This window comes from Rutilus rutilus, assembly GCF_951802725.1.
Source record: "Rutilus rutilus genome assembly, chromosome: 9".
NCBI classification, from domain to species: Eukaryota; Metazoa; Chordata; class Actinopteri; order Cypriniformes; family Leuciscidae; genus Rutilus; species Rutilus rutilus.
In genome coordinates, this window is record NC_140223.1 from 16,561,373 (window position 1) to 16,580,236 (window position 18,864).

General features: G+C 37.8%; 1 protein-coding gene across 4 annotated transcripts in view; it reads left to right on the forward strand.

Moving 5' to 3' along the window:
• cadm1b (cell adhesion molecule 1b) overlaps positions 1-18,864 on the forward strand; it is a 176,741-nt gene that overhangs the window by 114,036 nt on the left and 43,841 nt on the right. For all 4 annotated transcript variants that reach the window (XM_084419947.1, XM_084419950.1, XM_084419948.1 and 1 more), the window contains 4 exons: positions 2,657-2,803; positions 7,428-7,580; positions 9,831-9,968; positions 18,286-18,444. In XM_084419947.1, coding sequence (XP_084276073.1) covers positions 2,657-2,803; positions 7,428-7,580; positions 9,831-9,968; positions 18,286-18,444 — 597 coding nt within the window. The remainder of the gene's footprint in view (positions 1-2,656; positions 2,804-7,427; positions 7,581-9,830; positions 9,969-18,285; positions 18,445-18,864) is intronic.

The window sequence follows — 18,864 nt, forward strand, 5'->3', positions numbered from 1 at the left end:
ACCTAGTGAGCTTTAGAATGAACGTTTAAAATTGCATAAAAAACGAGTAAGCGATGACAGAATGTTCATTTTTGGGCAAACTGTCCATTTTTGAAGGTAAAGAGGACAGTTTCTGTAAAATTTCTTTCAAAAAACAGAATTTTTATCCTAATATCACTTATGACTTCATGATGCCTAAACATGGTTTCTAGAGGTATGCGCTGAAACTCTTTCTTATGAGCTTTTTCAGTTTTTACAACCCTTCCAGCTACCAGTTTTTTCCTTCTTCCTCCTTTTTGTTTGGCATGATTGCGACAGCGTGAAACCTGGCTTCACGGATGTTTAGCGTTGGGCATGATCGCAGATTGTAGTGGCATAGCACCTCTGTGGTCTCAAAAACACTCCCAGCATGCCTGTCTGCTAATACTCCTTCATGGAGTGGACGATGCTTTATCATCCCTAACGTTCACAACCCAGGAGGACAGGCTAAATGTGTTGTTCTTCCACACCCATTTGTTGTTCTTTGACTGGGACATGCAGGGCTGAGCTGGGCACAGTCATATAGTAGAGATATTAAGATGTTTGTTTTTAGTCACTGTAAATGTCATGAGTGCCTGAAGGCATCTGATTGCTCAGCCACACACATCTTTGTCTTACGGTTGTGCTAAAAGTAGTGTTTTACTCTGCGTGCGAGGATAAAGTGTTTAAAAGCATTTTTTGGTCATTTTTCATGCCTCTCAGCTCTGTGGGTATAAATATAGAGCAAGGTGACTTTTGCTTTTCTGTTGTCTTCACTTGCAAGGAATAAATGGATCCCCATTTTGAATGTAAACCATAAGGGAGTGATGCAGCCTCTAATTATCAGCTGTTACTGGCTCGCAGTGAAGTGTATCAGATACTTTCCTCTGTGTTTGCAGAGCTTGCTGTTCAGGTCCGGGTATTATGCTGTTGAGAGCCGCTGTTGATTGCCAGCTTCCATCAGCTTGTGTTTAGATGGAGAGGTTTGATAAAGTTCTGCCGTGAGCAGCAATTACCAGCCTTCCCCTCTCGGTTGCTGAGTGCTGCAGTCTTGTAGCCAGGGTGTTCCACACACACTAGAAACACACAATGCTGTAAAATCAATACGTCCAAACCGAGAACCCAGCCGGTACATCTTAACCTTGCATGCATGCTCTGACATCTACGCGGAGTGAAACATTGTTGCTTGTTACATTTATCTGTCACTCTCAGTTTCTTTTACGCCGCTCTAAAATGTATGCACGTGTTATGCAAAAACATCAGTATTCAAAGGACTCCTCATGAGGATTTGCATTATCATTGCTGTCATCTATTCAGTTTCAGCCTCAACTTTTACAATTTCATGATACAAGAGCAGAATGAAACAGGATCTGAATTGTAATAGTATTTTGTGGCTTTTTTTTTGCTTAAAGAAAGAGTGTCATGATTGCCTCTCTGACTGAATAGCAAGGCAACAGCCAAATGAGAAAAAATGTGTTCAGTGGATGCATTGTAATTACAATCCAGATTGTGATAAGACATGGCAAATGTAATAACCTTATTCAGGTATTGCAGTGATGCTCAGTTTTTTTTAGCGGACTTGACTTCCAAAGTGTTTTTTTCTATTCATTTTCTCCAAAAGGATTCAAAGATTTCTGCAATAGAAAGCAATGAACCAAAGCAGTCACTTCTGAGATGAATGACATGGCAAACTTAGATTTTAAGGTAAAAGTTTTTGATGAGGGAACAAACTATTCATCCGATAAACCATTGCCATTGCAAATTATGTAATCAAATCCATTTTTAGAAGATTTGAATATTATATATAATTAATTATACTATTACATAGATTCAATTAATATTATATATATTTATATAGTGTATATATATATATATATATATGTATATATATATATGTATATGTATATACTGTATGTATGTATGTGTATATATATATATGTACTGTATGTGTATATATATATATATATATATATATATATATATGTATATGTATGTGTATATATACTGTATGTATGTATGTGTATATATATATGTACTGTATGTGTATATATATATATGTATATGTATGTGTATATATATATGTATGTATATGTTTGTATATATATATATACATATGTACATACAGTATGTGTATGTATATATATATATATATATATATATATATATATACATAATTTAATATATTATGTATACAGTATAAAATACTATATAATACAATATATTTGGTGATTATTGTATTAATAGTCAAACAATTCAATTGATTAATAGTCAAATAGCTCAAGCAAATATAGCAGTAGTTTTGAGTGTAGAGAGACATCATTTGCAATTGTTTAGTAGTGATTACATCATTTGCAGTGCTTCATTGTAATGAGAAGACGCTGCTGAGCTTGTTTGCTGTTGGTTTTGTTTCCATTGTAACAGCATCTTCTCTGATTGGTGGATTTATCTCCAGGATTATGGGTAGTGAAGCTCTGTTAAATGCAAAACAAATTTATGACATCAAAATCACTTTGACTTATGTCATCGCTCAACAATTTTAAAGCTCCAGTAGACCTTTCTCAAAAGATTTTCATGTTATTCGGTGTGGAGAAAATGAATAGGATTTGTATTTCTGCTGCGCTCTATTGTAAGGCTTGTATCTGTTCTCTCTGGGTTACAGCGCAGGGTCAGAACCTGGTGACGAATAATGTCTCAGTGGTCGAGGGCGAGATGGCTATCATCAGCTGCCGGGTGAAAAACAACGACGACTCCGTCATCCAACTGCTCAACCCCAACCGACAGACCATCTACTTCAGAGACGTTAGACGTAAGCAGTGCTGACTTCTCTTTCATGCTCACTTCAGTTCAAGGCAGAAAATGTCATAATCCACCCAAAGCCTGCATTGTTTTTCGCAGAAAATTCCAATTTTACGCTCCAAAATGGCCCTGCAACCCCATACAAATTCATAATTTGACTGCTCGTCACAACCTCCTATCGTTTAAAAGAGCAGCAAGGCATTGCATTGTTGACAAGGTCCTTTTCAATAATTGAGTGACAGAGTGTAATTGTGTCAGGCTGATTAGAGTCCTCTGAGCGGACCGTTTAGATTCCAGCCTTGAGATTGTTTGGATGCTCGACGGCGCTCTGCATGCAAAGTGTATAATCTTGCCTTCTCTGCTAAATAAGGACCTTGATGAGCTGCTAAGTGACGGTCTGACCCGTGATCCGAACCTAGTTTAGCTAATGTGTGGGAATAACCTCCTCATTCCCTCCTATGAAGCGTTCTCCATACGAATCGCTCCTATGGTAATTTAAGATGAGCAGATGATAACACATTGATGGTTTTGAGAGGTGTTTCATGACATTTCAAATGCAATTTACATGTGCAGCTGGCCTATCTCTCCGCGGGATCCCGTATCCTGCGGTTTGAGTAAATATTCAAGGGCGTTTGAAGTATTTGTAGACATCTTGTTCCTCTTGTACAAGTAAATGTTGAAGTAATACTCTGATAACATACATTGTGGCAACAGACTATTAATGTATGTTCTTTATTTATGCATGGCCATGAGTCTGTTATGCTTTTTTAAAAGTTCTTCTATCCGACCTTTCGGACAAGATTTCATAGCTTTAGGGAAAATTAGGTAATTTTTACAGCCCCTTTCTTCAAAGAAACAGTGATTGAATATTGGAGTTAGAAACACATTTACGTAATGTTCTAATTCTGCTTGCTCACTCGTCTCAACATTCGAGCGAAAAAGGAGCACATTGATGAAAGGTCAGGTTGGAATTTTGTCATGACTTTATCTAATTTAATTAACGTGTTGGTGGTACCAAATTCTCCTAGTGGGCATATTTTAGTGCCAATTACACCCGACATAAGCTTTCCGATCTGTGAATACTATGAGAGAGGGAAAGGCAGGATATGGGTTGGGGTTTAGGAGAAGGAAGATAGACAGAAAGAGAGAGAGCGATCTTGCCGCAAGCTCTGACATTATTTCTATGGATGTGACTGGAGGGATGCTCAGCCTTCAATCTCTTTAATGCTGTAATGTATTATTCTGTCTAATGTTTACTGGGCTGCCAGCTCTGTTTGTGAAAAGTATGACCACTTGAACAATTCATAGTTTTATCCCTTCAGCACAGATGGCTGGCAATGTGCATTCAAAATGACACAAGAATGTGAATGTGTCTTAGCGTATATAGCATGCACCTGTGGATGCCGGCCGATGATATATTGCACGGTGTGCTTCGTTATATATTAGCAATATGATTCAGCGGTGGTTTATTGTTTCCGCTGTGAAGCGTTGGCTAAAGTTTTATCACATTACATTCAGACTGCTATTCTCATTTCCTGTCACTTATGCTAGAGCTGCTCTATAAGCCTTTTAAGAGCAACTTAGAATTAAACAGTGACGGTTGGAGAAACTGTCATTTTCATTTTCTCAAGACGATAATGATATTCACTACAAATTACATTTTACAGCTCAAAGAGATTTTTGGCACTTTTTTAGTGAACTTCCCTTTTAATACACTAAATTATGATACTATTAATGCAAAGAGGATGATGACTGTTTCAGTGTCATTTTATAGCATCTACTGTACAGTACAAACTTCATTCACTTGGGATCTTTGGGTAAAATTTGACCTACATTGCGAATCATTAGAAATTCATGACTTCATTATTAGGGTACAACAGGTCTCACCTACAGGAAACTTTTTCCCCTTTCTAATTTATTTCTAACACTTTTGGGACGTTATAATATTTCATATATTTTATAACAATTTCTGTATTATTCTGCTGTTAGTAAATGGATTATATGTATCATACATCTACAATTCTAGTTCATTTAAACTTCAAAAATACTGTAAAGCTCTATTGTGACAATATATGACAGTCAATATAGGTCCATTTTGCAAGTAGGTCACATAAACATTTAGTCACCCCCACTTATGCCAAGCTTTTTGTTGCAGTCCTACAGGTGTTTGGAAAAAGTGCTTAAAAAACAAAAAAAGTAATTTAACTGCAAACGCAAAGTTTCTCTGCAGGGTAATACAAAAGTTTTGCAAAACAAAAGCATTGAAATTCTTTTTTTCTCGTATCTCATTTTCCCATCACCATGTCCCTTTAGAGGTTTTTGTAGATTTAATTGCGTTAATACAAAGTTCTGCCATGAAACTCTAGATGGTGCTGGCTAATAGGTCCTCAACTCAAACACAGTTCTCTACAGGGCACAGGTGATTGCATCAGCAGCCAATGAGCTCGCTGCTCAACTTTCAACTACTTGGTTGGTGTTTGCTTTAGCAGTTTGCAATGAGAAGCTCTCCACCTCCACAAGCTCCGCCTGTACAGATCCGCTACGGGTAATTCATGGATGCTATATTGTGCAGCAGCATGTATTACATACTCCTAGCAGCGTGTCGTGTAAGAACTGGCAGTTGCAAGTCCTGTACTTGCTCTGCAGCAGCAGCAATAATCAACAGCAGTGACAATAACAGAAACAGCAGCATTCTGCCATTACCAAACATCGTCATCGACCTGTGAAGAGATGACTCGAGAGGACTCCCAACGACTCTGAAAAGACAGCGCCAACTTCTGTGAGGACCTCCGTTGAAGCAAACTCTGAATCAACATGCACCAATGCTACATTTTCTATATACCCTAATCATTTGTTCAATGTTCATTACTTCAATGAGATCACTGTTTACTGCCTTAAATTAATACATTGTTTAAATGAAGACATTGTTAGCTAACTATGCGATTTGTATATGTACATTTCTGAAATACATAACTTGGACAAAGTCACCTCTGACAACAGATCACTATAAAATTGTAATGTATAAATGTGAATTAAATTGAATAGAATATTCATCACCATGCCAAACACTCAAGAGTTGTCAGGCCAAAATTTTTGACAGTGTCACAAAGTCTTGTCCAAAAGGTCAAGAATGGCTCAAAACCAATGGAAGGGTTAAAATGTGGCCATATATCCTTATTACAGAAAATGTGTTCTGCTCATTATATTTCCATCAACATAAGAAGATATATGCTGTTTTGTTAGACAATTCAATTTGTAGTTGATTCATCTAACATGCTATATGTAATTTCCTGCGCCCCTTCTCGTTTCTTTCTCCAATCTGTGTGTCAATTTGAGATAGTTGGCTAGGACAGCTGAAGAGCATCTCAAGCCAGCTGGGACACAGAACAATCAGATTCACTCACTGTCAACCTCTTACGGACTCTGATGCTTTAGAATTTAAAATGCCCTCTAATGAGCCCCGTTCATGTGCAGGTTTGCCTTTCAGAGATTTATATCCTTCATATTTTGCGAGACTTCTGCTGCACTTCTACCATTTCACTGTACTGATGTGGAGAAATTACAGTCCTCCGGCATTACCTTAAGTCTGAAATCATAGATCTGTTTGATGCATAGTGCATAAACTCCCCATTTCAATTGCAATTCAGTCCGAGCACTAAGAAAATCAGCCCTTTCATTTCCCACCCACCATCTTTTTTGCTCAAAACAAGCTGACCTCATCATTATTCTTAGAGAGGACTTCCAAATGCTTCCCAGGTTCAGGGTTTGGATTAAGAGGGGGTTCTTAAAATACACCATCAAAGGTCTTAAACTTCTTATGGAGTTGCTCAATTAGAGCTTTGACTTCTTGAACTTCAAGCATGATTTTCGAGTTCGCTCATTTAATGAAACTCCCCAGAAGTTCATGATATAGCATTATTTATGGTCCTCGAATCTGATTGGCTGAGCGGCATTCCAAGATTTCTTATATACAGTCTTTGAGGAAGTTCACACAGAACGCATTTTTCCATTTTTCATGTTTCTGTCAAGATAAGCTGCTCTAAAAATTCTTAAATATATATATATTTTAAAAAAAAATAGTTGAAATGTGTCTCTAGATCTTGGCCCTTTCGCTGCACTGAAAAAATAAATTATGCAGGATTTACTTTCACTGTAAAAAAAAAAAAAGTATAAGATCAATAAGTAATGGAAACATATGTTTTTACATTGCAATTTACAACTTTTTACAGCAAAGTAATTTTTTCTAATAATTTTTTTATAAGTTTTTAAATTCAACGTTTTTTTTTACAGTGTTGAAACCATTTTCACTCTATAAATTGCTTGTAAATTTCACAAATAACAGCAAGTAACACATGGAATTAAATGTGAAATATTGAAGGTGAAAGACAACTTCCCCTTATAATCTGTTTTATTTACAACTTCAAAAGAGTGGAAAAAGCTTGACGTTTTGATTTCATTAGGGACTATTTTAGTGGTGTATAAAACTGGCCAAATTTCATCTGAAACATTACTCGATATTAACGTCTTGCTTTTTGAAATGTTGGAAAACTGCAGTATCACACTCACAATTGATTTGTCTACTTCCTACTCATCCAAATCTGTAATCCTCACTCTTTATGTTGTTTATGTCTCAGCCTTGAAGGACAGTCGATTTCAGCTGGTTAACTTCTCGGACAACGAGTTGTTGGTATCGCTGTCCAACGTGTCACTCTCGGACGAGGGCCGGTACGTGTGCCAGCTCTACACGGATCCTCCACAAGAAGCCTATGCAGACATCACAGTGCTGGGTATGACATCTACCTTACATCTACTATAGAATGCTAAAATCCTGATTATCGATTTACTTCATTGATTCGTTCACTCAATTGAACTTGTCTAATTGAATCTCACCATGACACAATATCAGCCAATTACTCTCATGCCGTTTCCAATAACACAAACCAAACAAAAAGGAACAGATGTTGCGCTATTGATATTGGTAGATCGCTTTTGGCAGGCGTATTGACTGAATTCCTCTTAGATGTTGAAAAGGCTACATCGAGCGATTCTGGAGTTAGCTTTGCGTTGAATGACACTAACATTAGAGGTTTATTATGCGGCATATTTGGACATCCTGGAGAGCTGAATGGAATTGAGTGCTCTCTAAAGTAGCATGAGTTTTATGAGGATATGCGTTCCATCACAGCATGGACTCTTAACCACAGGACATGAAAGCATGAGGCAAGATATTAGAAAAAGAGCCTTCAAACGGCAGCTCTTGTAGTGACAGACGCTTTAGTGCCATCAGCAAAGCACCATATGAGCTAATGTGCTATGAAAAATTAAAACATGAGTAAAACAGCTTGTCAATTGGTTGAGTGGGTCTGGCACTGTTTAAATACACAATGAGACCATCGACATATAGTTTGCTTTTGTATGTAGCTCTAAATGTTTCAGAGATAGCTTAAACAAGTTGAGTTGTTGCTAATCTAGCCATGCTGTTCATCAGCTTAAATTAGCTAATGAAGCTAGTCAAAAACCCAAAGTACACAAACAACGTCTTAAACCAGCCAACAGAACTGCTTGACCAGGCTGGGAGACCTCTTTCTTCAAGCAGGGATAGCTTAAACAATCTGATTTATGGCTGGTTCACTCAACCTGTTCATTATCTTAAAGACCCCGATAAACAAACTGGTGTGCCGTCATTTTGAACAAAATCCAACCAAAACAGAGTTCGTTTCGGGAGTTCGAAACAGCTTGCCAAAGCTAATTTTCTGGAAATGTTCCCTCCGGCTGGTAAACACCTTCGAACGACCATTGGTCCGTGGCGATTACGTAAAAGGTAGGTGAGCTCTGGGGCTCCGTCCTCTTTGACGTGGGAATCTTCTCTGGTTTATTTGCTCTGTTGAGTCCGTCGACGACTGGGAAAGAAAACATAAACACTGGAGAGCTGCTTTATAGTAGAAATTGAAGTGTAATTCTAATTGAAAGCAACACTAACACTGTTTTTTTTTTTATGTTGAATACTATAAAGTTGTTTGGTTTAAAGCATTCTGTTGTATAAAGTGATGATGATGAAGTGACTTTACTTGACTGGAGTGGAGAATGGTAGAGCTCGTGCAAACATCACATCGCTATTACCAGATGCTTTCTTAACGGATGTTTTTTCACCACTGTCATTTTTGTTGTGTGTTTATTTTGTTATTGAGAGGAAAAACAGCAGCCCATATTTACTTATTCATCTAAACGGCATGTTTAGGCATTTCGAATGCTTTTTATCTCTAAACGAAGAATGAAAAAGAACTTTGCTGTGAGTATATTGAGGCCATAACTTAGCAGATAAAGCTGATCATATGCTCTTTGCCCTGCTGAAAATCCGTTTAAACCAGCCAACTAAAATGTTTCACAAAAAAACATTGAATGATGTATAAATAATTTTTTAGTCACGTTTATCAAAAAATATTAAGCAGCAAAAACTGTTTTCAAATCTTAATTATTCCTAACGGGTAATGTATAATGTATTTACAGGTATATTTAATTATATATGTATCATTTTTATGTATCTGTGTAGCACTTTTTACAACACATATTGTTCCAAAGAAGCTCTGCAAAGAATAGTGTCATACAGAACCTCATTGAGGAAGCCACAGGTGACAGTGTCAACCCCCTAACATGGTTAGGTGGGATGAGGTAGAAACCTTGCAAGGAACCAAGGAAGTCTTGCTGATAGAGCTTGTTAAAAAGCCTGGTGGGGACACCAGCACACCAGCAATCCATGCTGGAGACCAGCATCCAAACCAAAACATAGACTATAGGGAGTTTTCAGATAGAATGATTGGAGAAAAACAAGATTGGCTCAAAAACAACACCTTTTCCACCATATTTGCACTGTTTTGCTTTTTTATTACTGATTCAAGTTCTCGATAGTCATCAGCAGATCTTAGTAAAATAACAGTTTGTCCTTTAGCGAGAACACAGATAAAAAAAATAAAAAAACATTGATCCAACGCAGAAGAGCTGTCGCGCCATCTCTAATCTTGCTGTTGATCTTCTGCCAGTTCCACCAGGCAACCCAATCTTAGAGTCCCGCGAGGAAATCGTGAGTGAGGGGAATGAGACCGAGATAACCTGCACCGCCATGGGCAGCAAACCTGCTTCCACCATCAAATGGATGAAAGGGGACCAACCACTGCAAGGTCTGACTTAGATCCAAGGAAGATTGTGCTGATAAGTTTGCTGTGATTACTGATGTCTCTGATCTGCACACAACACACCATGGTTTAGGATTCTGACTTCATAATGACTCTCAATTAAGGCTTCAGAAGGTGTATCCAGTGAATTGACAAGAAGAGCTCAACATGTGGGATTTATGGTGCTTTTCAGTCAAGCTTAAATAAGTAGCTCTGAATGAACTCCAACTGTCTACCTCCCACTCAGCAAATGCTGCCCACATATTAGTTCTCACTGGTTTAGGCATTGCGGGCTGACACAAAGGAGTGAATGTGCAGGCTGGTTAATGTGCTTATAAACAGCTTTTCTCCATTAGACAGCAGGGTGGGACTGTTGAATAACATTCAGATAGACTACCTGGGGAAACAGAGGCAAACATGGCAGATGATACGGCGCATTTGAACAGAATCTAAGTTTAATGTGTCAACTGTTTATGGATTACAAACATCACAGCTTCATTAACTGCAGTAAAAGCAGTCAGACAGTGGCCTAAGGCGAGAGATTTCATTTGCTAAATGAGTCAAATACTAGCTAGTACGCAGTAAGGATCATAGAAAAAAACACATTAAGTTAATCATTTTCTAATTAAAAAGTGTTAATCTGAACCACACAAACTCTGGTGTCAATATACATATTGCTTGAAACACCAGAGATTATAATGCTTTGGAGGATATTATTATTAAGTATAGAGCAGAATTTTAACTAATCTTAGACAAAAATTATTTTATTTATCATATAATGAAGTATGTGAATGGTTTGCCATAAATGTTATATTTAATATTTAAATAACAGCTTGCCATTACATCCACTACCTACATACCTACCCGTATGCTAATTTAAATCATATCTTATTACTACAAAATAATTGTATGCAGCTGCAGCAATATGGACCAATTTTTTTATTTTGTTTTATATTTCTATTTAGCTTTAATTTATTTAAATTTGTTCTCCATTTTTTTACTTAAATGTTTATTTCAGTTAGTTGCCAATGCAACATTTCTAATTTCTTTTTTTTTTTTTACTATATTTCAGACGAGACCACTTTGGCAAGTTTACTTGAGTTTATTGAACACAATTTATCTTTGGCGGTATGGTTCCTTATGGGGGTTCTTAATCCATAATTAATGACATACGTAGCTTTAGCATTAACCCCCCTATGGAACCATCAGCTTGAGCAATATACAGATGATTAAGACAGTTTAGTAATGTCTTTAAGCCGTGGTTTAACATGTAGACGTAGCAGTGAAGTCCGCGACGTCTATGCTGTAGCTTGCTATGAGGAAGGGTGTGTCTCTCACGATGATGTCCGTTACTCTAGGACTTGGAAGCCTTGATAATCTGAAACAAAGAAGACAACAGCCAAAAGGTGCACAGAAATATGCTTGATACTTTTAGTGGTGAGGGTGGGGGGGTTGCGAGCAGTTTAAGCATATTTCCCGGGCGGAAGTGCCGCGTATATATATCCTTCCGGTCTAATAGGAGAACGGTAGTGGTTGGAGCGATTTGACAGCTGACCGCAGCCTATGCCTACAGTACGTGGCCTGCCTGAACTGACGCTGTGCTCGATTTCAATTGGCAAAAAAATTTTTTAAAGCGATAGTTCAACGAAAATTACAATTCTGTAATCATTTACTCACCCTTAAGTTGTTCCAAACCTGTATGAATTTCTTTCTTCTGCTGAAAACAAAGGAAGATATTTTAAAGAATGTCAGTAACCAAACAGTTGATGGGGATTGACTTCTATAGTATAGGGAAAAAAATACTATGGAAGTCAGTGGGGCCCCAACAACTGTTTGGTTACTGACATTCTTTAAAATATCTGTGTTCAGCAGAAGAAAGAAATAATGGCAGACCTTAAAGTTTTGGGTGAACTATTCCTTTAATGTTTTTAGATTTATTTAACAATAAAAATATTGATGCAAACAATTTAATGATGATAATCCTTATTAATAATTAAATAATTAAATAATTAAAATAGTATGATGTATATATCATACTATTTTAGATATATAAAATATATATATACTATTATAAATTATAATAAATCATTGATTGGTCCATTGATTAGTGTAAGTGGACATTCATGGATCATGTCTCATAGCTTCCACACTTTCAGTGCTGAATTTACCATGGTAACCACAGTAACTGCAGTACAGTACAATTAAACTGCAACAGGGAACATTGTCCCAAGCTCTATAATGAGGAGAACATAATTTCCTATGATGGGGAAATTATGGTTCCTATGAAGAAAAAATTACAAAATTAGCATGATCCTCAATGAAGAGTCTTCATGGACTCAGTGACTGAAAGAAACTTATTGTCATAGGCCTTAAAGCGTCTTTGGCATCCAGTAACTCATGTATTTTTTGTAACGGTGTCTTAGTATGCGCTGACAGAAGAGAAGGGAGATGAGCTATAGGTCAGTGCTGAGCTGTAATTATTTCCCACTTCATTAGGTCCAAGTAAACCGTCATACTCTGGGCTGCAATTAGCTCAATGCCCTTGAGTTTAGAAATTGTCTTAGGATGAGGGCTAACATGATGTGCAGTAACCCCGCAGACAGCTACTGACCTCTGGGCTCCTTCATATGAATTCATCATGGTCACATGTCCTGATCATCCATCGTAATTATGTGCTTTTGCCATTGTTATAATTAATTTTCATTTCAGTTTTAGTAATTTTAGTACTTAAACTTATTTCAGTTAGAATAACTTGCCAAGTTTGTTTTTCATCTAATATTACTATTTTATTTTAGCTTTATTTCAGTTACTGAAAAGGATTTTTAACAGTGTTATTTTAACAATACAGTAACAAAAAAAGCAATTAGTTTAACTATGTGAGTGTGACCCTGGACCACAAAACCAGTCACATGGGTAAATGTTTTTAAATTGAGATGTATACATAATACATAAATACATCATATTTTTGAATACATAATATTTGCTGAATACATAAGCTTTCCTTTGATGTATGGTTTGTTAGGATAGGACAATATTTGGCCGAGATAAATTAAATGAAAATCTGGAATATGAGGGTGCAAAAAACTCAAAACATTGAGAAAATCGCCGTTAAAGTTGTCGATTTATGTTCGTGATTTTGCTGCATCCACTCACAAAAATATTTTGTAAATATATTTACGGTAGGAAATTTCCAAAATATCTTCATGGAACATGATCTTTATTTAATATCCTAATGATTTTTGGCATAAAAGAAAAAATCTATAATTTTGACCCATACAATATTGTTGGATATTGCCACAAATATACCCGTGCTACTTGACTGGTTTTGTGATCCAGAGTCAGCTATACGTTTCTCAATAGCAAGGTGGTATCATCACTCCTTATCAGTATCAAAGCTATATTTTTAAGTTGCAAGGTACTGTAGCACTGCTATATTTTCCCTATCAATATTTGAACAACAGTTTCAGACAGTTTGCTCACACACTGAATTGTTTGAAGAAGCTTCTCATTTATTAAAACAGTAAAAGTTTTTTTTTTTTTTTACAGAGAACAAAAAGAGTGCTGGATGAAGCAGAATTTTTACTTACAATCAGTTGAAGCCAAACCTGCAAATGCATCCTATTGTTTGCCAGCGATGAACAAGCTCTTTATTAAGTTCAACAGCTGCATGTGGAGCTTGTGAATGACTCAGTACTGCAGATAAAGACATTTAACAAACTAAAGAGTACTGAAACAGGTAGACGAAAACACACATAGTATCAAAAGTTACTTTGACATTTTTAAAAGGACATTTTGAGAATTGAAATTAGCACTTTGTAAATAAGACAGACTCGACTGTAAATAATGGTTGCACTTTATTTTACAGGTAACTTCATGGGTTAAGGTAGGGGTAGGTTCAGGGTTAGTACCTAGTTATTACCCAGTTAGTGTAATTACTCAAATAAGTACATTGGATGATCATATGAAAAAGGACTGTTAAATAAAGTTCTACCGAAATAACTTTATCTAAAGTATCAGATTACCCATTATAGTTACACTTTATTTCGATGATCCACTTTACACATTCTACTAGCTATAGGTAATTAGAGTATTAGAGTATTAGACTGTAGTAGACTGTTAGGTTAGGGTTCGGGTAAGTAGAATAAGTTGATGTAGTTGCAAAGTTACTTATCATCAGTAAAATGTCTGTTGAGGGACCATCAAAATAAAGTGTTAGCAGATATATTAGTCTTCTAATACTCTAATGTTCAGTGTACATTTTAGGACATCCTCAGACCTCAGACATATGAAGACAAGGCATCATGCCTCAGACTAAAAGGCTTCAGTCATTGGACAAAACGGCATCGCGCCTCAGGCTGAAAAGCTTCAGGTCTCAGGAAAAACAATGTCAGGTGTCAGGTCTCGTACAATTAGGCATCAGACAAAACAGCCTCAGACAAAAAGGCACCAGACATAAAGGCATCGGACGAAATGGACTCAGACTAAAAGGCATTGGACAAAACGGCATCAGACATAAAGGTTTCAGATGAAACGGACTCGGACTCGGACTAAAAGGCATCAGACATAAAGGTTTCGGATGAAACGGACTCAGACTAAAAGGCATCAGACATAAAGGTTTCGGATGAAACGGACTCAGACTAAAAGGCATTGGACAAAACGGCATCAGACATAAAGGTTTTGGATGAAACGGACTCAGACTAAAAGGCATTGGACAAAACGGCATCAGACATAAAGGCATCGGACGAAACGGACTCAGACTAAAAGGCATCGGACTAAAAGGCATCAGACATAAAGGCATCGGACGAAACGGACTCAGACTAAAAGGCATCGGACTAAAAGGCATCAGACATAAAGGCATCGGACGAAACGGACTCAGACTAAAAGGCATCGGACTAAAAGGCATCAGACATAAAGGCATCGGATGAAACGGACTCAGACTACAAGGCATTGGACAAAACGGCATCAGACATAAAGGTTTCGGATGAAACGGACTCAGACTAAAAGGCATCGAACTAAAAGGCATCAGACATAAAGGTTTCGGATGAAACGGACTCAGACTAAAAGGCATCAGACATAAAGGTTTCGGATGAAACGGACTCAGACTAAAAGGCATTGGACAAAACGGCATCAGACATAAAGGTTTTGGATGAAACGGACTCAGACTAAAAGGCATCGGACTAAAAGGCATCAGACATAAAGGCATCGGACGAAACGGACTCAGACTAAAAGGCATCGGACTAAAAGGCATCAGACATAAAGGCATCGGATGAAACGGACTCAGACTACAAGGCATTGGACAAAACGGCATCAGACATAAAGGTTTCGGATGAAACGGACTCAGACTAAAAGGCATCGGACGAAACGGACTCAGACTAAAAGGCATTGGACAAAACGGCATCAGACATAAAGGCATCGGATGAAACGGACTCGGACTCGGACTAAAAGGCATCAGACATAAAGGTTTCGGATGAAACGGACTCAGACTAAAAGGCATCGGACTAAAAGGCATCAGACATAAAGGCATCGGATGAAACGGACTCAGACTACAAGGCATCGGACGAAACGGACTCAGACTAAAAGGCATTGGACAAAACGGCATCAGACATAAAGGCATCGGATGAAACGGACTCGGACTCGGACTAAAAGGCATCAGACATAAAGGTTTCGGATGAAACGGACTCAGACTAAAAGGCATCGGACTAAAAGGCATCAGACATAAAGGCATCGGATGAAACGGACTCAGACTACAAGGCATCGGACGAAACGGACTCAGACTAAAAGGCATTGGACAAAACGGCATCAGACATAAAGGCATCGGATGAAACGGACTCGGACTCGGACTAAAAGGCATCAGACATAAAGGTTTCGGATGAAACGGACTCAGACTAAAAGGCATCGGACTAAAAGGCATCAGACATAAAGGCATCGGATGAAACGGACTCAGACTACAAGGCATCGGACGAAACGGACTCAGACTAAAAGGCATTGGACAAAACGGCATCAGACATAAAGGTTTCGGATGAAACGGACTCGGACTCGGACTAAAAGGCATCAGACATAAAGGTTTCGGATGAAACGGACTCGGACTAAAAGGCATCAGCCATAAAGGCATCGGGCGAAACGGACTCAAAAGGAGTTTGGAGGTTCGCATTGCCCCGCCCCATATGACGTCACATGTGCGCGGTTCATAGCTCGAAAGAACGCTTTACTTCACAATAGTTTGCCAACATACAAGCTAGCTAGTTGAAATATGGCATCTAAGTTTTTAAACGTGCAAATAAACGCGAAATGCATGTTCTCTTCTGCATACAGCGAAATTAGTGTAACATTTAATTAAAGCATATATGTAAGCTATATATATATTATATGCTTTAATGTTAAATGTTAAAACATGCACTCGCGAAATGCATGTTCTCTTCTGTATACAACGTTATTAGTGAAACATTTAATTAAAGCATATATACATATATATGTTTTAATGAAATGTTACACTAATTATGTTGTTTACAGAAGAGAACATGCATTTCGCAAGTTTTATTTGCACATTTAAAAACTTAGATGCCATGTTTAAACTAGCTAGCTTGTATGTTGGCAAACTATCGTGGAGTTAAAGCGTTTACGATAGCCTTTATGTCTGATGCCGTTTTGTCCGATGCCTTTATGTCTGATGCCTTTTTGTCTGAGGCTGTTTTGTCTGATGCATAATTGTACGAGACCTGACACCTGACATTGTTTTTCCTGAGACCTGAAGCTTTTCAGCCTGAGGCGCGATGCCGTTTTGTCCAATGACTGAAGCCTTTTAGGATGTCCTAAAATGTACACCGTACTACGGAGAGTTAGTTGACTTGTAGTTGCAAAGTAAATCAAATATCTAAAGTGGACCATCGAAATAAAGTGTTACCCAGATTATTATTTTATATTTTGAATACTATTCATAAAAATATGTAAATTGTAGCATAAAGGTGCAGTAATAGTAGCATAATTTTGTGGGCAAAAAAAAGTCATTGTCTACTGTCATGTCAGTAGAGTAGGGATTCTGCATGACCTGCTTGAAACTGTTGCTAAAATACCCAGTCAAGTATATTCCTATTGAAATAACTATTTTGCCCATGATTATTTCGCCAAAAAATGGTAAATGTGACCTCACCCAACCCGATCTTATGAGGTGGCGATTTTGTATTTAATTATTCAATGTGACTCATATAAAAATGAATGATATTTAGAAAAAAAAGTAAGTATGGAGGTCCACCCTTAATACCAACCCTAAACATAACCGTCACTGAGGCGTAAGCAGATAGTACGAAAACGTACAAATGAGAATTGATACAAATTAGCCACCAATACGGCAAAATGTAAAATAGTTACAAATTGCCATGAGATTGTGTTAGACTGCACCTTAACTGATGTTTTTGGCATAACTTAGCAGTTAGCATATGTGCAGATAGTGTGGATGACATGGATTCAAACACCTTTTGAAAAAACATCTCAAGCCAGCCTAAGCTGATAGTCTTAATTGGTCTCCCAGTCTTGTCAGGCTGGTGTGTTGGCTGATTTAGCACACTTTTGAAACGAAGAAGTTTTTCCTTTGAGTTTTCCTCGTACAGACGACACCATTGTCAAAACGATCCCCATTCACACGGATCCACGAAAACGACTGAAAACCCTGTATTCTGCTGCCAGGCCATTAGATGGCGATGAAACACTATAGACTAAAAACGTAATACTCATGTGCGTGACGTCATCGTCTTCAGAGATTCGCGGTTTTGTTGTTTACACGGAGACCGTTTTCAAAAACTCGCACTTTGAAACCCGTTTTCAAAAGTTTGCGTTTTCAGGCACCCAAAACGACGGTTTTGTGTAAATGAATGACCAAAGCGCATGAAAAGTTTTACGTTTTTAGTTGAAAACGGTGCCGTGTAAACAACACCCAAAAGACCAGCTTGACTGCAAGCTAAACCTCTCTAAAGCTAAACACCAGTTTGGAGACCAGTGGAATAGCTCATGTCATCAATAAATCAATCAAAGTGGCAAACCCAAAATAAAAAAGCATTTCATTTTCACATGGTGAACTAAAGCTGTCATGCAACCCTGTGTTTTATGTCCTGTCATGATGTTTGGCCGTCACATGTGGCTCAGAATGTGCCCCTTGTACGCTGTATTAAGCATGAATAAATATATGAATGTGAAATTTGTTTGGAGGTGATGGTATCAATCCTCATGACCCTCCTCCCTCCTCCCGGTGACACAGTGTTATTATGAGCAGGCTGGGATGGAGGGAGCTCGCTTGTTATGGCTGACATGTCACTCTTGCGGCCGTTCCCAGGTGAGGCGACTGTCGAGGAGTTATACGACAGGATGTTCACTGTCACCAGCCGGCTCAGGCTCACCGTCTCTAAGGAGGACGATGGAGTGGCCGTCATCTGCATCATTGACCACCCAGCCGTGAAGGACTTCCAGGCCCAGAAATACCTGGAAGTGCAGTGTGAGTCATCTCTAGATGAGGAGAAAACTTTCAGCTGTAAAAAAAGCCTCGGTTTAATCTTCTCACCTGCATGCGGTGGTCAATTAAACTGACGTTGTAATGAACTAAAGAACTTTTGTTACATAATTAGACCATTTATAAAGAAATGAACGCCAGACAATTTACAATATTCATCCTCATGTCACATTTGGAATTTCTTTTTAAGCATTTTCATGCAGTAATTTGACTGACATTGTAATGAACAAAAGAAGCTTTTGTCACACAATTAGACCATTTATAAGGAAACTAACAGTGAAGCCTGTTTGTTTTACAGGAATAGTTCAATGATTTTTCCACCGCCATGCCATTGTGCAACAAAAAAGTATATATTTTTTAAAAATCTTCAAGCAGCTCTTTTCCATAAATTCCACAATTCGTAGT